The sequence below is a fragment of the Anopheles darlingi genome, chromosome 3, assembly GCF_943734745.1.
Source record: "Anopheles darlingi chromosome 3, idAnoDarlMG_H_01, whole genome shotgun sequence".
Lineage (NCBI taxonomy): Eukaryota > Metazoa > Arthropoda > Insecta > Diptera > Culicidae > Anopheles > Anopheles darlingi.
In genome coordinates, this window is record NC_064875.1 from 25291297 (window position 1) to 25310938 (window position 19642).

General features: G+C 45.4%; 4 protein-coding genes across 6 annotated transcripts in view; all 4 read right to left on the reverse strand.

The window, feature by feature from the left end:
- Window positions 1-118: 118 nt before the first annotated feature.
- Window positions 119-2946, reverse strand: LOC125954320 (dehydrogenase/reductase SDR family member 7). Of its 2 annotated transcripts, XM_049684514.1 has the most exons (7): window positions 2381-2946; window positions 2113-2324; window positions 1864-2013; window positions 1425-1780; window positions 1236-1349; window positions 1002-1168; window positions 119-919 (listed from the first exon to the last, which is right to left on the reverse strand). In XM_049684514.1, exons 2-7 carry the CDS (start codon window positions 2237-2239, stop codon window positions 865-867), a joined length of 969 nt encoding a protein of 322 aa, XP_049540471.1. In that variant the 5' UTR covers window positions 2240-2324; window positions 2381-2946; the 3' UTR covers window positions 119-864. The 2 variants fall into 2 exon arrangements, with proteins under 2 accessions (XP_049540471.1, XP_049540470.1); XM_049684513.1 differs by having other exon boundaries at window positions 2113-2946.
- An 860-nt stretch (window positions 2947-3806) lies between these two features.
- Window positions 3807-8283, reverse strand: LOC125954328 (elongation of very long chain fatty acids protein 4-like). 2 transcript variants are annotated; one of them, XM_049684524.1, is made up of 6 exons: window positions 7919-8283; window positions 7105-7324; window positions 6856-7018; window positions 5810-5981; window positions 4445-4572; window positions 3807-4362 (listed from the first exon to the last, which is right to left on the reverse strand). In XM_049684524.1, the coding sequence occupies exons 2-6, from the start codon at window positions 7287-7289 to the stop codon at window positions 4150-4152; spliced, it is 861 nt and encodes a 286-aa protein (XP_049540481.1). In that variant the 5' UTR covers window positions 7290-7324; window positions 7919-8283; the 3' UTR covers window positions 3807-4149. The 2 variants fall into 2 exon arrangements, with proteins under 2 accessions (XP_049540481.1, XP_049540482.1); XM_049684525.1 differs by having other exon boundaries at window positions 8190-8249.
- Window positions 8284-14610: 6327 nt separating this feature from the next.
- Window positions 14611-17155, reverse strand: LOC125954267 (protein sly1 homolog). Its single transcript, XM_049684420.1, has 6 exons — window positions 17035-17155; window positions 16813-16972; window positions 16437-16738; window positions 15421-16378; window positions 15205-15346; window positions 14611-15128 (listed from the first exon to the last, which is right to left on the reverse strand). Exons 1-6 carry the CDS (start codon window positions 17060-17062, stop codon window positions 14802-14804), a joined length of 1917 nt encoding a protein of 638 aa, XP_049540377.1. The 5' UTR covers window positions 17063-17155; the 3' UTR covers window positions 14611-14801.
- Window positions 17156-17526: 371 nt separating this feature from the next.
- LOC125954257 (uncharacterized) overlaps window positions 17527-19642 on the reverse strand; it is a 3895-nt gene continuing 1779 nt past the window's right edge. Inside the window, exons 4-7 of the mRNA XM_049684405.1 lie at window positions 18965-19642; window positions 18759-18898; window positions 18436-18695; window positions 17527-18363 (exon numbers count right to left, since the gene is read on the reverse strand). The exon at window positions 18965-19642 is cut by the window's right edge and continues 384 nt beyond it. Of these exons, the coding sequence (XP_049540362.1) occupies window positions 17725-18363; window positions 18436-18695; window positions 18759-18898; window positions 18965-19642 (1717 nt within the window). The 3' untranslated portion in view covers window positions 17527-17724. The remainder of the gene's footprint in view (window positions 18364-18435; window positions 18696-18758; window positions 18899-18964) is intronic.

Genomic DNA, 19642 nt, shown 5'->3' on the forward strand with positions numbered 1-19642 from the left:
TCTTGGAACAATTTTAAACCCACTTGTAAATTAATAGTTAATGAAAGTATTCTGTCTGTGAAAAAAATTGTTTCCACAACCAACCCATGTTAAGGTAAAACTAGCAATTCCAACAGTGTAGATTGCTGGCAACTATTTATTGAAGCATGATTGACAATAGAACGGTTCTCTTTCTCCATCGTTACTGCGATTAAGATCTTAGTGCCACCCGGCATGATATAAATCTTCTTCACGCAGTATTGCCACTACGACATAAATGGATCATGTTAACGTGTTTGGTGTACCATTTTTTTAATTACATTAACAATTTACAGGCTCAATTGCAATTTGCAGGCTCAATACTTATACAGCAATAATCTAGCAGTTTAACTTATAGCCAAATTCTCATTCTTTTCTTTTTGACTATCAACAACTGGTTAAAGTATGTGAACAAGAACGTTAATTTATTAAATACATTTCACTAAAAGCATCATAATGTCGCTCGCTGAGCCGCACCTCAGCGGTATATGTTAAAGTACGCCGCTCCAAATGCAAAATATAATGGAAAACACAAACAAGAGAAGCAAAAAAAAAACAATATCTCGGTGATAAACAAATCACGTACTACTCGTTCTTCCATAGAGAACATTTCTGGAAACAGTAACAGTGTGCCTACGCGACGGTGCTATCTTCTTGTAAGAGAAGCAAAGCGGGAAACGAAGTGATAATGTGACTAATCTGATGGTGCGTGAACAAAGCTAACGAACGCCGAATGTTGTGCGCGCGACCAACAAGTCGATGGAAGAGAGGTGTGATGCGGGCCCTGCTGCTGCCTATGGAATGTGGAGTACGTCGCAGGGCGTGCCCAGCTCTGTTAACGCCAATTTACCGACTGTCGCGAACCCGCTGCAGACGCTCCATGCCGACCATCTTCATCAAGCTGCAAAAGAACGCGGTAGTATGCCAATGAGTTTATTGCATTAGCGAACAACACAGCAGCCACAGATTATTAGTGCACTTACACTCGTTTCAGGTTCGGATAGTAGCATCCGATGTAGAGCAGGAAGTTGATCGGGAACGTACCGACCCAGCTGAGGTGCGTCTTGTTGGCGATGGCCAGCGCATATAGGTGACCACACCGTTCGCTGGTCATGCGCCGATCGGTCGGTTGTACACGTTGGTTGTACTTCTGCAAAGGAAAAAAAACAGGATTAGCTTACGATCGCTTGATCGCTAATAGCAGCTAGTGATCTTACCGTGCCCGGTGTTTCGGTAAAGCATTCCTGCAGGAAGTTGGTAGCCGTCGGTCCCGGGCAAAACATGGTAACGTTCACATTTGGCGATTCGTTCCTTAGAGCCTCAAAGTATCCCTGTTCGAGGGGAGTATGGCAAACGTTTAGATTAGACAGGTACAAGCGCCAAAAACATTCACCGGACAAACTCACATGTAGTGCATGCTTGGCACCGGTATAACTGCCCGAGTTCGGTGCTCCGATCAGCCCCGCCGTACTGCTCGTCACCACCAGGTGACCCTTGAGCGAGTTGCGCACGAAAAAGTTAAGGGCCACACGCGACAGGTTTACCACCGCAAACACATCCAGCTCGAACAGTTCCCGGTCAACTTTGACGTTGATGGAGCCCCACTCGGCCCGCTGCGATCTACCGGCATTGTTCACCAACACGTCCACCGTCTTGAAGTGGTCAATCACCATGTTGAAGTAATCGTTATGGTGATTCACGTGCAGCATATCCATCTCCAGCACGTAAACATCGTTCGGTCCGAGGCCGCCATTCGATGCAGCTAAAAAAAAGAGCGGTAGAGACGACGATTAGTATCTCGGAACGGAAGTGCATTAGCACCGCGGGGCGGGTGTATGTACTTACCGAGACAGCTTTGCTTCACCTTCAGTAGCTCCGAGATGTTACGTGCGGAAATGCACAATTTGACACCGTGCTTGGCGAGGGCGATCGCCAGATCACGCCCTATTCCGCTCGATGCTCCCGTAATCCATACTACCTTACCACGCAGCGAAGCTACCGAGGAGAAGAGGTAAGAAGAGGGTAGAAGAGGAGCACGCATTGAATCGAGGTGGCGTCGAGGGCGTGGATCGTGCGCGTGCTGGGACTACTTACAGATCGGTTTGCCCAATTTGGAGAGCACAAAGAGTTCAATGTCCGAATCGAGCACTGCCCACAGTATCAACCGGACCAGATGATACACGAAGAAGCTGATCGCGACAAAGTTAAAGAAGAAAGCCATTTCCACCGAAGCCCACCTGTTGCTCCTAGTGGTTGGAAATATTCCGGAAGAACTAGCCTCGTCTTCTTGCGTTCGGACCACTCCACTAGAACACCCTACTCGATCAGCTACTACCAGATCAGAACAGAACAGAAGAGCAACCGTTTTCCTCTCTCCAAACGGCGGCCTCTATTTTGGTTGCCCTTTACTGCCGCGCGGTGTGGTCTCTATTATTGTCACGGACCAGGTTGTCACTTATTCGGCGAACTATTCACTGGGGGCCTGTGTCATCATCATCATCATCGTCATCGTCATCAGCAGCAGCAGCAGCACCGGGAGTACACAAACACACGCACTCTGTTTATCGGATTCCCTCCCCTTTTAGATGCCTCTCTCGCTTTCACACTTGTGCGGGTGGAGCACGATCGCATCGTCCATCTCGGTTCGCTTGGATATCTAACTCGTCCCCATTGAACCCCGCGGGTGTCGTCATCCAACAATGAAAACCTTGTTTACGCGATGCAATACACGCACAAAGACGGTGCGAGAACCACCGGAACCGGAGTCAAGATAACGAGTGAGTGTCCGAAGGGGGGGCGCATAGGCCAAACCCTACACGCACCAACTTTCTTTCCCGCCGTAAAAGGGAGAAAAAGTGTTAGCATAAAAGGGTCTGTACCGGTTCCGATGGCCCAGTAGGCTGCCTGTTGAGCAGTAAAGGCGGGGAGACGGTGGGATGGGAGCGATTTCGTTGTCAAGATCAAGCGATGCGCGATGCGTGAGCATCCCGGGCTGTGGCGCTCATCCCGTTTCTGGTTGAGAGTGTACAGTGAGGGAGATGATTGTGGAACACGTGGCGCGACCGGAAAAATGGAAACCGGAAACCAATAGCCGATCGCTTGTTTCTATAGAGTAATATGCTCGCGATCGTGTGATCGAACGATCGTTTAAACAAACCGAGGGAACACAAATTACATATAAACTTTATATTAAGAAAGTAGTTTCGATTAGGGAGCTTCCATGTTGCACTAGACATCGATATCTTTTACATCGATGAAATAGTTTAAAAAAGTAGGTTTGGAAATTGAAAATGTCTTTAAGATCGCTACAAGTAGACTAGATGTCTACAGGACATTTTTTAGTCTACAAGAGCACAATACAATAAATCGAGCTTAGGATTGTAAAATTCTATTGTTAATTATGAATGATTAATTGAAATTGCGGAATAAATGTTCTACAGCATCTTGACAAATAACAAAAGTACCTTAAAGTCGGTTGCGGTCCGTTTTGAAAAATAGAATAGAAAATATTTCCCATAACCACAGGATTAATAAAATTTGAAATTGAAATTCAGTCTCTTGACAAAACTTCCAAATAATTTAGTTTAGTTAGATCAGTTTCTATAAAACTAATCGTAAGCATGTTACAAAAAAGATACAAAATTAAATGAAATGAAATGTTGGAAAAATGTAGGATATGTAGGTAAAAGTATACAGCAACTAGTAACACTATTGGTTCAGAAATATGCCAGAACAAGATGATAGTAGAATCCATTTCTGACCTATGCTCAGCAATCACGGGCTTCGTATTGCTTTATGTATTAATCAGCTTTATTTACCACAAATGATTATAAAACTCACTGTCATCATCACTTTAAGACCTCTCACAGTCACGAGTATGTAGCGTATCAACAGCGTTACTCGCAAACTTTGTCGTATAAAAAAAAAAACAAAATAGACGGTACTATAGGATAGTAAGGAAGAACAAACAGTATCTCTTCCGGAATGCAATAGAAATGAAAAACAATGTACAAAAGAAAGGATCATCATATGTGCAGAAGCAGAAGCAGTTGGTAGCTTGTAGCTAACTTGGCATCACCAAAGGTGGAAGGGATAACGTGCGGGGAAAGATCCGGTCGAGTCTAGTCTTCTCTACTCCTCCTTCGTGACTGCGCCCATGTTCATACAGTTGATTTCGAACTGACGTATCGGTTTACCCTGCAGATATGCCTGGGCGTAGAAGTTGCCGAACAGGACGATAAACGAAATCATGTAGCCGATGAGCGTGTAGTGCATCCAGAGCGGAAACTCGCACCCGGTCAGAATGCCGTTGATGCCGAGAATCATGGCGACTGTGAATTGAATCTGTAGACAAGAAAAAGGATAAGCGTACGATGAATTCCAATCTACCTTTTGGCGAGATAATACTGTAAGGCGCAACACTTACCAGTTGTAGAATCGTGAGGTACTTCTTCCACCACAGGTACTTGTTCATATGCGGTCCTACAGCGGCGAGCCCGTAGTACGCGTACATTAGCACGTGGATGAATGAGTTGACCATCGCCGGAAGGAACGCTGTAAAGACACGGGATGGGCGAAAGAGACTTTTTTTATACGGTTTGCCGTCCGGGGATGATAATGATGAATATTACGAGTGTGACAAATTGCAGCATAAAACATAAGGGGTGTTTCTTTTTCCTTCTCTTCTTTCTTTTCACGTTTTTCTTTTCGCCCATTTATTGTGCTCTTGGCACTACTTTCTTCGCTCGAAGGAGGAAGCATTAACATTTATGATGCACAGCTAATTGTGGTCTCGCTCCTTAAGTAGTGTGCACTTGAAAGGGCACCCAAAATTCGCATGTAGTGAGAAATGGAGCTGATCCATCTCTGCGTTTTATCCAGGCATAATAATGCGTGGTGTAAGACCGGTAGATCATTTAATCAATCACGTGTACTGTAATGATAATTTCCTAATTAATCTTCTAAAGACATCACAATGAGTTTGACCTCGTATGTAAAGCAGTACTGTTTCAATGTTGTCCTAGTTGTATTTCTTAATTTTCATTTCTTTTAAGATTTGCTCCGCTCTATTGTTCTATCATATTCCAATAATAGATTATTGTTCCAAGTGTATACATATTACAGGATAAATGTTGAAAGAGTTAAAAGAAATCTAAAAAGAACCTTAATTTGTTTTTATGTTATCGTTTAATTGAAATTAAAAATATAAGTCATGAAGGCTCAACCACATCCACTTAACGACAAATTTTCACGTTGGTAAACCAATTATTGTTATTTAGCTGCTTTAAAAAAACGTATACTTGTTTATGCCCCAATCTATATTTTGCAATTAAGTAATTGACTCGTTTTGAAATATAACACCTTTTTTAAATCAATCGATAATTAGTAAAAGTACAAGAAATTTTCTCTTCAAAGTGCATTAATTTATAATATGATGCCATTAAAAAATTTGTCTAAACTCAGAAATTATCTATAATCAAGAGACCAAACAGAAAATTGATCTAAAATACGCTGTATTTCAGCCATTTTCTCAAAATAAAATCACTAAAGGGTTGCCAAGGAATTAACGAAGAAATGAATAATACTTAAAAATTTTCACATTCATTTCATTAATCGTAGTAAAACGATTTAACGAAATGGAAATGTGTTTCGCGTGGTTAATAGAAACAGGATAACGTCTGAAGCATACAAGCAATGCTCAAAACTTTCCACTATTGATCTTTTAAATTTGCGACAAATATTGAAAATAGAAAGAGGGAACGTTTGAGTATAGGTCAAAGGTCACACTTACTGCTTCCACTGGGAACCCATTTGATGCCGATCCACCAGAACGAGAACATCGTGCTGTGATGGTACACGTGCAGGAACGTCAGCTGATTGTCTTTCTTACGCAGGATGAAGAAGAACGTATCGGAGAACTCCAGCACCTTGGAGAAGTAGTACCACCAGACGGCATCGACGATCTGCGAAGGGTTGCGGTTGCGAAGTAAGAGAAAAACGGGTAAGAGTGTGGAGCTAAAACCATGCAGGATGAGCAATAAAACCATCGGCCAGTATCACAGAGTAGGCCCCGAATGGTGCTAAATTACAATGGAAGTAAAACGGGAAAAAGAGAAATCTGGAGATGTGAAATCATTCACAACTCTTCCCGTGTGTGTGTGTGCCAAGCCACCAGGGATATTCCAGCCGAAAAGAGATCCGGCTGGTGGTAGCTGGAGAAGGAGGGCTGTGGGGCATACAGGACGCACCAGAGCCCTGGCCACAGCCCTAAACGAAAGTGAAATCTTTACACGAGATCCCGTGGGGGGTAAGTCCTTTGTTCGGAAGGGCTAAGGAATCTCCCGAACCGGAGGCATGCGGAACGAAGCGGAAAGGAGGAGTGCAGAAAGTGGAAACTGAAGTTCATCAAGCAACGATAAGGAATGCGCGAGGAAGCTGAGAAGCAGAAATGGAGTTTGATGGCAAAGGCAAAAAGTCAAGTCACGCGATAAACAGCGAAGATGGATGTGCATACGTTAACCGGCCGTCGGGACCGCATGGTATCGATTGATAAATCATGCCGTTCCTTTGGAGTCTGCGGTCCGCATGGATGTGGATATTTTCTTCTGTGGACTATATGCCCGGTCTTCGATACGAACGCACTACAAGAGTAAGCTCCGAATTTGGAAGACATAACTTCCGCTTTAATTAAGAGCTCTCATTTCGAAGACGATCGAGAGATCACGGTTGGACAGGTTATTTGTCCAACTCTACATTTTTTATCGCGATCTTTTGTGACATTTTGTTTTTTTTTCTCTTATAGATGAACGGAGAGCGCTTGGTAATGAGGCTACTTACACGCAGCTCGGCAGGATGAAAGCTCTGTTTGCACGGTTCACAGATGTAGCTGTATCGACGCATCGTCGAACCGACAAACAGCTGTAGGCAGATGTAGAGGTTGAGCAGAGCCATCGCTAGGTTGTACGGTATGAGCAGGGAGGTCAAATCGAACGGTTTGCGACTGCGAAAAAGATGACGATCATGAAACATCCGGATCTAACATGGCTACGGTTCTGTTTGCTGGAGTGCCCCCCAAAGGATACTCACTCTTGCATAATTTTAGGGCCGATCCACACGATGAATAGATATATGGCGACACAGATGGCCGTCGGCATCGGGGAGTCCACCATTGGCCATCCTTTGGTTCGTGGATCCGCCAATGTGAGCGTCCATTCGTAGTAACCAAACACATCGTAGAAGGGAATGCTTTCGCTGATATTTGTCGAACTCATTATAATTTGTGCAAAGCGTGATCGTGTGATTGGAACTGTTCCGAAGACAAGGTAGTAATAGCATTTGAATCAAAGGATATTCTTGTTGCTTCAAACGTCATTTATGAATTGTAATTGATATTATCAATTCACTGAGCCACTTTCAATGGAAGAACACACATTTGAAATTGCGCGAATAGTTACGAGGAAAATATTCCAAAAGATTCTCTTCTTGTCTTTAAGCAAATGGTTTGGCAAAATATGTCACCGAAATACTAAGTGCACTCAAAATTTTATTCATGAAACATTGCTTTTGTCTCTTTTGATTGTGATTTAAAAATCTCTACATTTTCAAGGTAGGATATTTTAGGAGGGTAACTATGATGTAATTGCTAATTTATATTTTTAAGTGCCTTTTGTTTTTTTCTTTAATTTTAGCTTCTTTTGCTTACTGAGGGCCGAACGATATTACGAAAGAAAAGTAAAAATTAACAGTTTCTCTAAGTATTCTTATCGTTTAGACTTCATGTAAGAGTCTTATGTAACGTCAAGCCACGAATCACACGAAATATTCTTCCTCTTCATCGGTATTGTTTGAAAATTTTAACAAACGCACAGACAGTCACAAACACAATTCGTTACTTTCATACCAAGTAATGCTGCTTCTGGTTGCAGTAACTAATGCAAACAATCGATAATGTCACTATCACTTGTCACTGATTTACTTTATCCTGACTCTCGTTAGCAAACTTCTGGATCACTCTTCCACCACTAGAAGGTCCTCCAAAACCAACAACGCACACTCCTTAACGATTTTTGTGGTTCCCTGAAAATGCTTCACTCGGATTCGAACCGTTATCCGGAGACCAAATTTCGGACACTAGGCCACAACTGTTTTGCACTGGTCAGGTTGCACGTTACCGCAGTGGATTGCAAAGTCCCGCAGAGCAAAGGGAGTTGACTGCAGCGTGGTGCACTGCTCGGCGTGCGAACGAACAATGATGCCTGGAGCGGCCTGCAGCCTGGCAGGAAAGCAAGCGACAACAACAATACATTTTCCCCTTTGATCGATGCTGATACTCGTTCGCTGATGCTGATGTGGTTGTTGTTTTTTGCTTTTCATATACCAGCCCCACCTCCCTTCGGTGGTGAGATTCCTGGTTCCTGGTTGTTACCGCTGCCTCGCGACAACACCGCTCGGTGGTGTGGTCGATCGTTGCGTTCGTGGTTTTACGATCGTTGAGAACGGAGAGTGAGAGTAAATCTGCATGTGTTTGTAATTGCGCCAGTGCTGATCGAACAGGCAGCATGCGTACTTGATCGATTACTCGTCGAGGAACTGATCGAGGCACCTGATCGCCTGTTTTGTGGACTGAAGATAGATCTCGATCCTTCGACGTAGTAGAGCGACCTTTGCTATAAGTATTCTTTTGAATGTTAAGCAGAAAAGGAAGTATTTGAAGCTTCTAATGAAAATGCATTTTGAGTAACACGTGGTTTTGGTACATAAACACTCGGTAAAGTAAGTACTGGCTATAGATCACCTGTCTTTATGAACGAATATGTTAAATTAATAAGTAAATAATTCTATAATCTAAGTTTAAAAGCGGCATTTCCTATAGATTTGGACATGATCCTTACATATCACCGCCGTCTATAAAAAGTAATCAAGTCCAAGGCTCTTTAGTGGCCTTGAAGATATTCATAAGTATCTAATTAATAGCCAGTATAGTCGGCTTTCTTCCTTATGTCATAGTACGGCTAATGCAGTGAGTGAGTTCAAGGGGCATGGACCCCTCGCGGTGAGGCGACGGTATGGCTCGCTGGCTATCGATATCGCGCTATCGGAATGTTGGCGTTGGCGAGCAACTTTAACCCCGTGATTAGCTGAAATGACCACGTTCCTTCGCCGTAACCTGCTGCTTGATTGTTTCAGGGAAGTCGCTACTGCTTGATACTCGTTCTCGTCGATAGAATCGCCTTGGATTCACGGTTGCCCACAACCAGGATGGCATAGTTGCGTTCTCGCGTCCAACGATCAACCTAAAACCGGACACATTACGCCCCGAGTAGACCGAGAGCTGGAAAGGGCAAGACCTTGATGAACGCCCTACGCTAACTACTGTATCTGTGCGATACCTAAAGATAGAGCTTCCTGTTAACAACAGAACCATTTGGCGCCAATATAAGAATATTATATTAAAATTTAAATGCAATTAAAATCAGGATTTCGACGTTAAGCGCAGGACACTTAAGACGTCGATTTGCGTCGCCGATAGCAAAACGGGGGAAAAGCGAAAGCGCAGCAAACAGCGGCGCCTAAATTAGCAGATCATCACCACGATCGGGAACGACGCTCGGGAACAACGCTCGGGAAGGTTAAAGTGAAAATTCTCATCCGTGACCGGCCCGGGGTACCTGCCAACGCGCTTTTATTACCGGTTGTCCAGGCTGTCCATCAAAACACATTCCGCTTCACGGCATCATCCCGCTGTGATATCGAGCCTGCCGTTGGTGGAGTTATTAAAAAGTGCAGTCCGTCAGCACCAGCATGAGGACAAAACAAAAAAGGAAAGTGCCAAAAAGGGTCATGATATCTTCTTGCCCGTGTCACTGACGAGGGTAGATTGAAGATGTTTCACAGAAAATTAAATCATTTATCGAAGCAGGCAGCGTTCGTGTCTGTCAACTACTGCCTGGGAGTCAAGTAGGCGGAAAACGCGACAAAACGAAACGGAAAGGAACTGCAGGTTGAAGACACCGAAGTCTACTCTGATGGGAGCGATCAGCGATATCAGGCCGCAAAACATGTCAGCGCTGATAATGGGATAATGAATAATTGATCGGTTAAACATAATGTCGATGTCGATGGGGGCTTGGCCGCGAAATTTTCGATCATCGTCCTGCTGGCTCTTCTTCCAATGAAGCTGCACCATCTTGCTCTTGGTGTAGACTATCGCGGAACCATCTGTTGAAAGATTTAAATATTTAAGTCAATTCACAAATATGAAGTTACTTAAATAACGAGTACACACATTAGAACTGTTGACAAGGTTTCGTACACACCCAACAAATCGAAAGGATCACCCCCTTCGTCCTATACGTGAATCGCATTTAACCTTTCGCTTTTAACGATCATTTTATCGATCGATCGTCAGCAGTGGCCACCACCACCGCAACGGTAGGAGCGAGCTTAGGTAGCGCGTGCCGCTTCGGAACGCGTCTCGACGATGGCGTTCTTTCGGTCATCAAGGCGATGCCGCTCAGCCGTGCACTTGAACTTCTGAACCAGCGTCGCACTTCTCCTCTCCACGCAACGCAGCCCGCAAGGGCGGGATGCACAAATGGGGTAGGGTTGTCCATCACCACCATGATGGGAGGCGGAGGATGCGGCAAAAGTGCATTCGAGACGATGCATCGCATGACTCCACCTCGACCTAACCGTTAACCGGCCATCAATTACAACGCGGAGCATTGCTGCTGCTGCTGCTGCTGCCGCTACTCCAAGGAGTCCTTGTCATGGACAAATGACGACTCTCCGGGGTCTCTTCCTCTCTCTTTCACGCTACTGGTGGCTGGCAACCCTTGGTTTGGCTCATCCCATGGATACTGCCATCCAAGTGGAGTTCAAGTGCAACAACACTCGACTACTTTGCGTCGCGATTTGACAGACTTTTACTTTTCCTACTCGTTTTGCAATCTGTTATCAGCGCTATGTGATTGCGTTTGAATGCTTCTCCTTCCCGATAACGTTTCTCTTTTTGGGGACTAGAGTCCCCAACCGTACAGGTTGACAGGCCTAAGGCTCTGGACATCTGCTGTTCAATTAATCGTTGCTTTCTGCGAGGCAAACCCACGACAAAAGACACGCTAACGGACGACATGAATGGCGCAGAGGGGCTTGTTGTGATGGAAACTAATGGTTTTGCATTTGATGAGGCGCTAAGCTTGATCGATTTCACCTGACCATTGAATGCGCGCGCCCAGAAGCGGCGCAGTGTGGCATCTCCGTAGGACCGGTGGGCGTAGCGAAATGTAGGGAATACATTTTGTTGTGACTGCTGCTGCTGCTGCTGTTGTTGTGGTACACAGAAAGGAGTGATCCATCCCAATCATGCAGCCCTTCGATAGTGGTCGGTGATGTAACTGGTCACTGGTTGTCTTTGGATTTCCCAGCATCCAGGAAAGTGCACGAAGCGACACATGTTGTCGTATGACATTGTGGTTATGAATTGAAGCGCTTTAGTGTCGCGATGGCCGGTGGATCGGTTTGACCGCAATTGTTTCATGAATGCCCGGCCCGGAAGAGCCACGGAGCAAGAGGCGCCGCATTCACTGTGCAGATTGTTTTCTTTCTTTGGCACAACACGGCGTACCACCGTCACCACCGTCGCCCATTTGGCACGGAAATGAGGTTCGTTGCTGGTCGTTGAAGTTTTTCCTTTACTCGCGTTGGTCGCGCTCCCCAACCGATGGTGGCACATGGGTGGCAATGCGTTACGCGGTGCACCACCGTACGTGCATTGATTACGGAGCACCGGAGCTATCATTAATCGAAACTATAATCGCAAATGGACGATGAGGCCAGCCAGCGTGTGTGTGTGTGTGTGTGTGTACGTGTGCGCGTCCCAGAGTCCTTTAGTTGATGAAGTGTGTCTGTCAGTCTAACGATCGGCGGGTATGATACTTGAACTCGCTACCCCAACGCACGATGATGGCGGGAGCCATTTGGTTTGTTCTTGCCATTGCACGACCGCTCTGGCAAGGACGTGGTGGGTGTGGAATCCACGCGATACTAATCTGCCATCTATCCCACCCGGCTAGATGATTGCTAGACATCGATAAAGCCCTATCCTGTAATTAAGACTGAGTGTACACACCATCCGTTCTCAAGCACGATGTGGTACGCGCGAGTGCTATAGTAGGCCAATAATGTTCTTGGAAGGCAAACTCGTTTTTTTAGAAATGCCCTTCAACAAGTAGGCAGGCAGTGCAGTTGAGGAGGTACAGTACAATTGTGCCACTTGTTTCAAGGTGATATTGCAGCGGCCATAGTTAAAGCGGGTCTGTGCCGTCGAAAGCATGTCTCCAAAGGATGCCTTACCGGTGTGGTGTCGTCGGTGAAACTCGGATACAACCGCGTTCGTCGTAGCAGTTTCTTTTATGTTTTCAACCAAAAATCCACGCCCTTGGTACCACTGAATTCGCAACCTCCGAGGTCAAAGTACACGCGGATGTGGCGAAGCCCGAAACCTGTCGCTGATTTGTGAAGCACGGAAGGAAAGGACAAGGTGCAGAAGGGGAGGTTAAAAATTTCTTTTTTCATCCCCTGTATCATCTTCGATCACAGCAATTACGATACCGTGAATAGGCTGCATGTTTGAAGGTGATTAAACACCAAGATTGAGCAGTTTCGGTGAGTTGCAATTAAGCAATAGCTCGGAAACAGTGGCGTGTGTCGTTGCATTGCAGCTGGTGCATTGAGAAGACATTGGCTGTTGCTTTTCGGACACACCGTGGTATAGAATGGCTAAAGGTAGAGTAGTGGGAACCATTTTTGGAGGTTGGAAGCTGGAAAAGACAGTTTACGTTAAGAAATCTTATGCAGAAATTTTTCGAATTTTTGGGTCTATTATTCAAAAAATGATACTAGTACTAGTGCTACAGTAAGTCTAGTAGGCCTTAGCACCGTCGTGTGTTATTTAGAACTTAGCTTTAGTACAAGATAGGTTACTTGATTGAGGCTACATTCAACCCCCAAGAAAATTATGGTGCATCAAGCGAATTAAACGAATTTATTCTTTTAAGTCTCGAATTAGTGAAACTCGCTTCGGATTTCAGGAGCAAAACCACTGAAAAAATAGGATGAAGGAAGGAAGAATACTGATCGCACGCAATGCTATGATTGTGGTCTTCCAGCACTTTCTTCGTACCGCATGAAGGGTGATAAATCTGTCTTAATGGGGTCAGGTGCGCATAATAGCTTTCATAAGAGCAATGACTATCCTATGTTGATCCCGGCCGTTCGATGCATGTTGTGCGTAAAAATTGGACAGATTTTTTTTCCTATAAATTATATTGCTCTTTACCACAATCTTCAATTACTTTGTGAGACTTTGGAACAGGAAATTGATAGTCGGTCAGATATTGATTAAACGAATGTTTCATAATGATATTTTAAGATAATAAGATTTTAAATCGTAGTTCTACAATTATTTAGTTACACATTTTTTGTAAGCAATAAAATTTTACCTTTTTTATTGTGATATAGAGATAAGTTATCACTTTGTAGCCATAACTTAACTGTAGTCGTAGAACAATATGCACAAACATTTCAACTACAAATCAGATAAAAAATGTTCAACATTCTTATAGAAAAAAAACGAGAGCCTTGACATTGATTTTGGTTACATCTCACTGAGTAAAGGAATGCTGCGCCAAAGAAATGCTTTTGTTGCTATTCGATCGGTATGAAATTCCCACATCACGAGCATGATGAGCGGAATGGTCACGATTTCAAAAGAAAAATAAAAATAAATTTACAATAAAAAGAACCAGTGACGGAGTAAAAGTCCAAACATGCCGGCTGCCATCGCTGGCGGTGGCTCTGCCCTGCTACATGATGGATGCGAGACACCATGAGTTGCCCGTTATGACCTGTTGTGCCATTGAGATGCTTTAAGATCTCGTTGCGTTCGTTTGAGTGCAGAAATATCACCTCTTGCCATGGGGACATTTGCATTAGCTATGCAAATATGTTTTCCATCGAAGAAAGTGAAGCCGGGCCGAAGCTGACCCGCACAAACACGACCGACCACGAGTGATGGTGCGCCGAAGAATGGTCCGAAAGAGAAATGCATCGTAGCTGTCACGTGTAGAGGATGCACTTCGCGTCACTGGCGATGGCGATGATGGCGGTGCGCGGCTTGCTCGAACACGATAATAGTTTATTTAGTTTTGGATCATCTAGCAAAGTGAAACTGTCCACTCAAGAATCGACAACCTTACCATCGGCATGGGAATGACAAACCTCACTTTAATAAAATAAAGTTGAGTCAGATTGCATTCCGGATGGATAGATGAACAACGCGCGGGTCCCTTTTATGTGCGTGACGTGCGTCATGGTGCAATAGCGTGCAAATCATTGAATGTCTATCGCATAAGTCATAGCAATGGAAGATGGAAACGCAATTGGTATATATGGCGATGAGTTTCATGATATCATGCTGTTATATTAGAGAGTACAGAGGGCCAGTATGATCAAATCCAAGTTTCTGCTGTTAATATTCGCTTTGTCATCATGAGATGGCGTCTTGTGAAGAAATGAATCCAAGCCTCTGGTGGATCATTTATATATATATTGAAGGCAACGATATAAGTCTATGCATTACTGTACAAAAAAAACATAAAATGAAAACAAAGGAATTACCTATAGATGTAAGCCAAGAAATGGATGCCTGCGCCTGCCTGCATTCATCATTCCTCCCGTGTAGTCCCGCCCACAACCGATAACGCCAGCCCGGCTAGACACCATTAGTGGCTACCGATTTCATCGCCCAGCAGTGAGAGCTGCTTCAGGAATTGTTTCGCATTGGTCAACGTTGACGCACCGTAAATGATGCGCCGGATGCTGTTGGCAGTTTGCTTCGTTTTGATGTAATCTACCAAATTCTGGTATTCGATGTAGTTGCCCCCGCCAACCACAAACACGATCGCATCCTGGAATGGTGCTCTGTTCTTCGGCACTACATCGCTACCCTTCAGCAGCTTCGGATCAAGATAGAGATAGTCATCCACCTCGGAACCACCACCGGTGCGGCATTCCATGAGCTGTTCCGTGATTTTGGTTACTGGAAGATTCTGTGGAAAGCAAAGGTTTTCATATTAGGATGCCGGTCAAGAGCTCGCAGAGTGCCCGGATGACAATCGTGCTTACGTGACGCTTAACGACCAGATTCTTAACACCTTCCATTACGAACGATGAACCTTGGGAGACGAGTTTCGAGAACATGGACACCGTTTTGGTGCCACTGCCTTCGTATTGATTCGAGGTCGAGAGTGTACTCTTCATTATGCTCCTGAATTAACCAGAAATCGTTGGATTAGCGAAAATGATTACTAGACGAGTTTAGACTTAATTCCGATCACTTACTTCCACCGTTGCAGATAAGGCAGTGGAGACAAATCACAGCCACACTCGCGCAGGGCCTCTTCTAGCCGTTTAAACTCCGCATCGGTCACATTGCTGCAGATGTAGTAGATTATGAAGAGTCGCATTTTATCTTCGGGCAGTCCGAACTCGGGATCCTTCAGCACCTCAACCAGGGCGCGATCCAACGCCTGCTTGGACATGATTTTCTCTTCCAGCTCGAAGAATGAATCTAACCGACGTGCTTTGATGTAGTTCAGAATGGACGTCGCAACCTTGGTGTGCATATCGATAAGCCGTTTCTTCTCCATCAACTGAGGCAAAGAATTGACCGCACTCGTCAGCTTGGCCGTGTTATCGTTCACCATCGAGAAGGCTACGTCCGACTCGCCATCAATGCCCATCGTTGTCTTCAGTTTTTTGATTTCATCCTCCGATGAGCGGTACTGTTCCAGCTCTTCCTGTATCGCTTCGGCCACCGTTGGGAATGGGCTTCCCTTGTGCGTACACCAGAACCGATCGCGTGAATCGAGATCGCACGATTTTGTCTTTGGTTTTGCTCCCGTACCAATGTGCTGTTGCTCGCTGGCCGGGTCTTCCTCTACCACTACCCGGTTCAGGGCCAGCTCGAGTACATCGTGCGCCAGCGCCTGATAGGTCCAGGTATGATGGAGCGGTGTCGCCATATCGACATTACGATCAAGCAGCACAAGCAGTGGACGCTGGAAGCTGAAGGCGCCTGTTTGCGTGGCATCCATATGGAAGAGATTGTTGCGAGCGTCCCACAGGTTCTCGCGCAACTTCTTTTCCAACTTGCGAGCGACCATCTCGGCGGCACAGTTCTTCGGACAGCGTATAATGGGTACGGTCCCGAGCGTCACGAACACGGCAAACAGACTGTCGACTATGCTATCCATGATACCCTCCATTTCAAAGTCCTGCGTGTTGGCGCGATTGATAGCTGCGGAAATAAACGGTTTAATGCCTCGTCGCTACACTCCCGAACCATCTTAACTCACCATAGTACGACAAGGAATCACTGTTCTGGTGTTTCAGCACAAACATGTCATCCTCTAGCGTAATAAAGTTCAGATACTGATCGTACACCTTGTGGATATTCGCTACGCAGCCCGCCTGCAGCGCCGCAGCGGCCAGATCTTCCAGCTTTTGGCGAGATATTGGCGAGATGAAGTTCAAGTGGTACACGTCGTACAGTCCACTCTGGAAGTCTTGCGCGATGCGTCCGAGGTTTTCCTCCGTCGCAGCACAAAAGTAAATGGCCGGCACATCCGGAATGGAATCTCGGTCCGAGTGCAGTTGGCTGGAACGAGATAACGAGGCACAGGTTGAAGAACGTTTCATGAGCACTATTGTTCCGGCATGCAGTATCATTACATATGCAAAGTAACACCCATTTCACGTAGCTCCCGTATGGAAATCAAGGGTGAGATGATGTCCTGTCCCGTTCGATCGTATATTAGCAGCTTCCACACCGGTTCTGCCGATATCGCCTTCGTCAGGGGCTGATTGAGATTCAGCATCTGCCGGATGGCGTCTAGGAAGAGATGTACGAACGGCATTTGAGGAAAGAATCTCGCCTGGGGATGCTGTACTTACTTATCTGGCGATCCTTTAGCGTTGCCATCGTGCAGGGTACGATTTTCGACGGCAAAACCCAAGAAATTCAGCAATTAATTTCGGATTTCGCAAAAAGATCCGCGCAAGCTTGAAGTGACGTCGACAGTTTTTAATTTTTTGTTTTGACAGCTGACCCAGATAGCACCCGATTAACAAAAGGTATGTAACCCCATTGCAGCAGGTATATGGAACCGGGTCTGTTAACGCTTAATAGACCCGTCGTCGGAACAATTTCGGGTCTATTAAACAATAATAGACCCGGTTACATACATTTTGGAATACGGGTGTGCTGTATAAAGTGGCCGCTTATTGGCCCCTTAAATATTAAGGGGCCACTGGATACCTTTTGTTAATCGGGCGGTTTTCGCAGTCGATCAAAACTCTCGAGAAAACAAGATTTGAAAAAAATACGTTAAGTGAACACGTGATTTTGCGAAAGAAAAATTCGGTATTTGAAATATGGATCTGCTGCTTTTATTATCACAAATACTTAAAAAACGGTAGATAAAAATGAGGTAGACATTATTGTTCTAAAACGAAATATGTGTTTAATAAAGTAACGTGTTTACATATTTTACTGTCTACAAATCATGGAAATGGTTAAAACATTGAATGTTCATTCAAATCTGCAACTTAAATAGTCAAACATTCAAAATTGTACTTGTCTGATTAAACGTTACACCTTAAACTGAATGTAATGGCTATCGCTAATAGCAGGTTCAACAAGCGGAAGCTTAATGATGTAGCCTTTCCACTGCCATCCCCTCGGCATCTTAGCCCTTCGTGGCGTACCACAAATCGGACTTGATCCGGGAACCGGCAATCGTTCTCGTTGCACATCATATACGAACTATCCATGCGCACGCTGAAATAGATGGAACGGCACTCCGTTTCACCAAGCCCACCGCAAGGCCGCGTGTAGTTAAACCACAGACTTTCCTGACCCGGACCCGTGCTTTGGCAATTGGTAGGAGACACCCGCCAATCACGCCCTTCACATACGGTGAACTCGCCATAGTCCGTATTCATAAACTGTACTCGTACGTCTCCACCGTGTCGTAGAAACGAATGTGCCAAACGATAGCGTAGCTCTTCTCCGGGTGTTAAATACTGCTCCAGTTCCTCGCGCACCAATGTATCCCGCCAAAGGTTACGGTTAGTGGATGAGTGGCAGTCCGGGGCTACTAGTCGCTGCGGGACATTGTTAAGGACCTCACTGATCGATCTAGAGAAGCTGTCGATTGACGTGATCGATGATTCTACGATATTGTAGTGTTCGTCCTTCGCCCGACTGTGCGGTGTATCGTTCTGTAAGGCATCCGGAGAAGAAATTAACAATTTACTTTCTTGAAATCGCCGGGTTACAGGTCCTTGACTTACGAAGTTGACCAACTGTCTAAACGTGTTTGGATCATTGGTCACGAATGTAAAGTAAAGATCGGGAAACTGTTCAAACGATCCTCGCAGCATACGACGAGCACTCTCAAAATCGGCATTGACTATTCGGTGCGATTGGGCAAATACCAATATCACTGGGGCGTTAGTTCCCACCGTAAAGCTCGCACGTTCCTGGTCCATTTGTCGGGACAACGTTTCCACGATCGCTGCGAAGCTGTTGGAAAGCGATAGCTGACGAGGAACTGTGAAAGAATGAGGATGGCTTGAGTTCTTTGGGGACAATCTGAATTTCTTAATCAACTTACAAGATCCTTGAAACCGATCGAGCTGTTCAAAGGCATGAGAAATGCTATTGGTCCGGTTAACCATGTATTGCCCGGTGGCACCGTGTACAACGGAGATGTACGACCCGTAATGGGACACTTCGATCAATTCCACCAGATATCTACCAAAGACAAACAGCAAACACATTATCGCATGCTCATCGCTGACCATTCGCGGGTCTACTTACGAAATAAGCTGTAGGTTCTGATACTCATTCCGTGAACCATCGATCACCACGGTTAGATCCACGTTCGTTCTCCTCGTCAGCTGCTTCCCTAGCGATCTCTCATTTATCGGACAGCTGGAGACGGAGGTGTCCAGCAGAAGATTAGCTTGCTCAAAGAACCTATCCACTGTGGCATCACAGATCCGCTGCATCAACTGATCCGACACGATCACACTGCCAGCCGTGTACTGCAACAGTTCGACAAATTTGAACGTTTCTTGCTTCAGCTTGTCCGGTTCGATCGACCGTAGAATCTCTCTGCGCTGGCAGGCACGCGTAATTTCCGGTGGTTGTAGTTCCGTGCCATGTTGGGCTTCCCGTTCCTCGTCGAACACACTGCGAAACCGGGAACCACGCGTGAACCATTCATCCGTATCCCGCAGCTCGGCATGACGACTAGGCCGCTTCGATGGACGTCTGCGACGAGCAACTTGCTCGATCGACGCAACCGGAATCCCTCGATCGCTGTAATACATCTCAAGTACCTGCGACAGCCGGAGTCGTCGCAAACGCTTCACAAACTGAGGTACATTCTGAGCGAGGTAGTGTCCGTCTATACCGGCGAGGATTTCGCTATCGGTCATCTCCCACCGGCCAGCGTGATTCTCGGCCAGGTAGTGAGCCCGCGGTAACAACGTA

Bases quoted from the DNA above. Each gene is read 5' to 3' on its own strand.
- LOC125954320 (XM_049684514.1), bottom strand. From the start codon at position 2,239: ATGGCTTTCTTCTTTAACTTTGTCGCGATCAGCTTCTTCGTGTATCAT. The intron at 1,781-1,863 runs GTAAGTACATAC...TCTTTTTTTTAG, and splicing joins GGTGAAGCAAAGCTGTCTCG to CTGCATCGAATGGCGGCCTC. The intron at 1,350-1,424 runs GTGAGTTTGTCC...CCCCTCGAACAG, and splicing joins GTGCCAAGCATGCACTACAT to GGATACTTTGAGGCTCTAAG.
- LOC125954328 (XM_049684524.1), bottom strand. From the start codon at position 7,289: ATGAGTTCGACAAATATCAGCGAAAGCATTCCCTTCTACGATGTGTTT. The intron at 7,019-7,104 runs GTGAGTATCCTT...TCTTTTTCGCAG, and splicing joins GGCCCTAAAATTATGCAAGA to TCGCAAACCGTTCGATTTGA. The intron at 4,573-5,809 runs GTAAGTGTGACC...GTGTCTTTACAG, and splicing joins ATGGGTTCCCAGTGGAAGCA to CGTTCCTTCCGGCGATGGTC.
- LOC125954267 (XM_049684420.1), bottom strand. From the start codon at position 17,062: ATGGCAACGCTAAAGGATCGCCAGATAA. The intron at 16,973-17,034 runs GTAAGTACAGCA...ATCTCTTCCTAG, and splicing joins GCTAAAGGATCGCCAGATAA to ACGCCATCCGGCAGATGCTG. The intron at 16,379-16,436 runs GTGAGTTAAGAT...TTATTTCCGCAG, and splicing joins TGATTCCTTGTCGTACTATG to CTATCAATCGCGCCAACACG.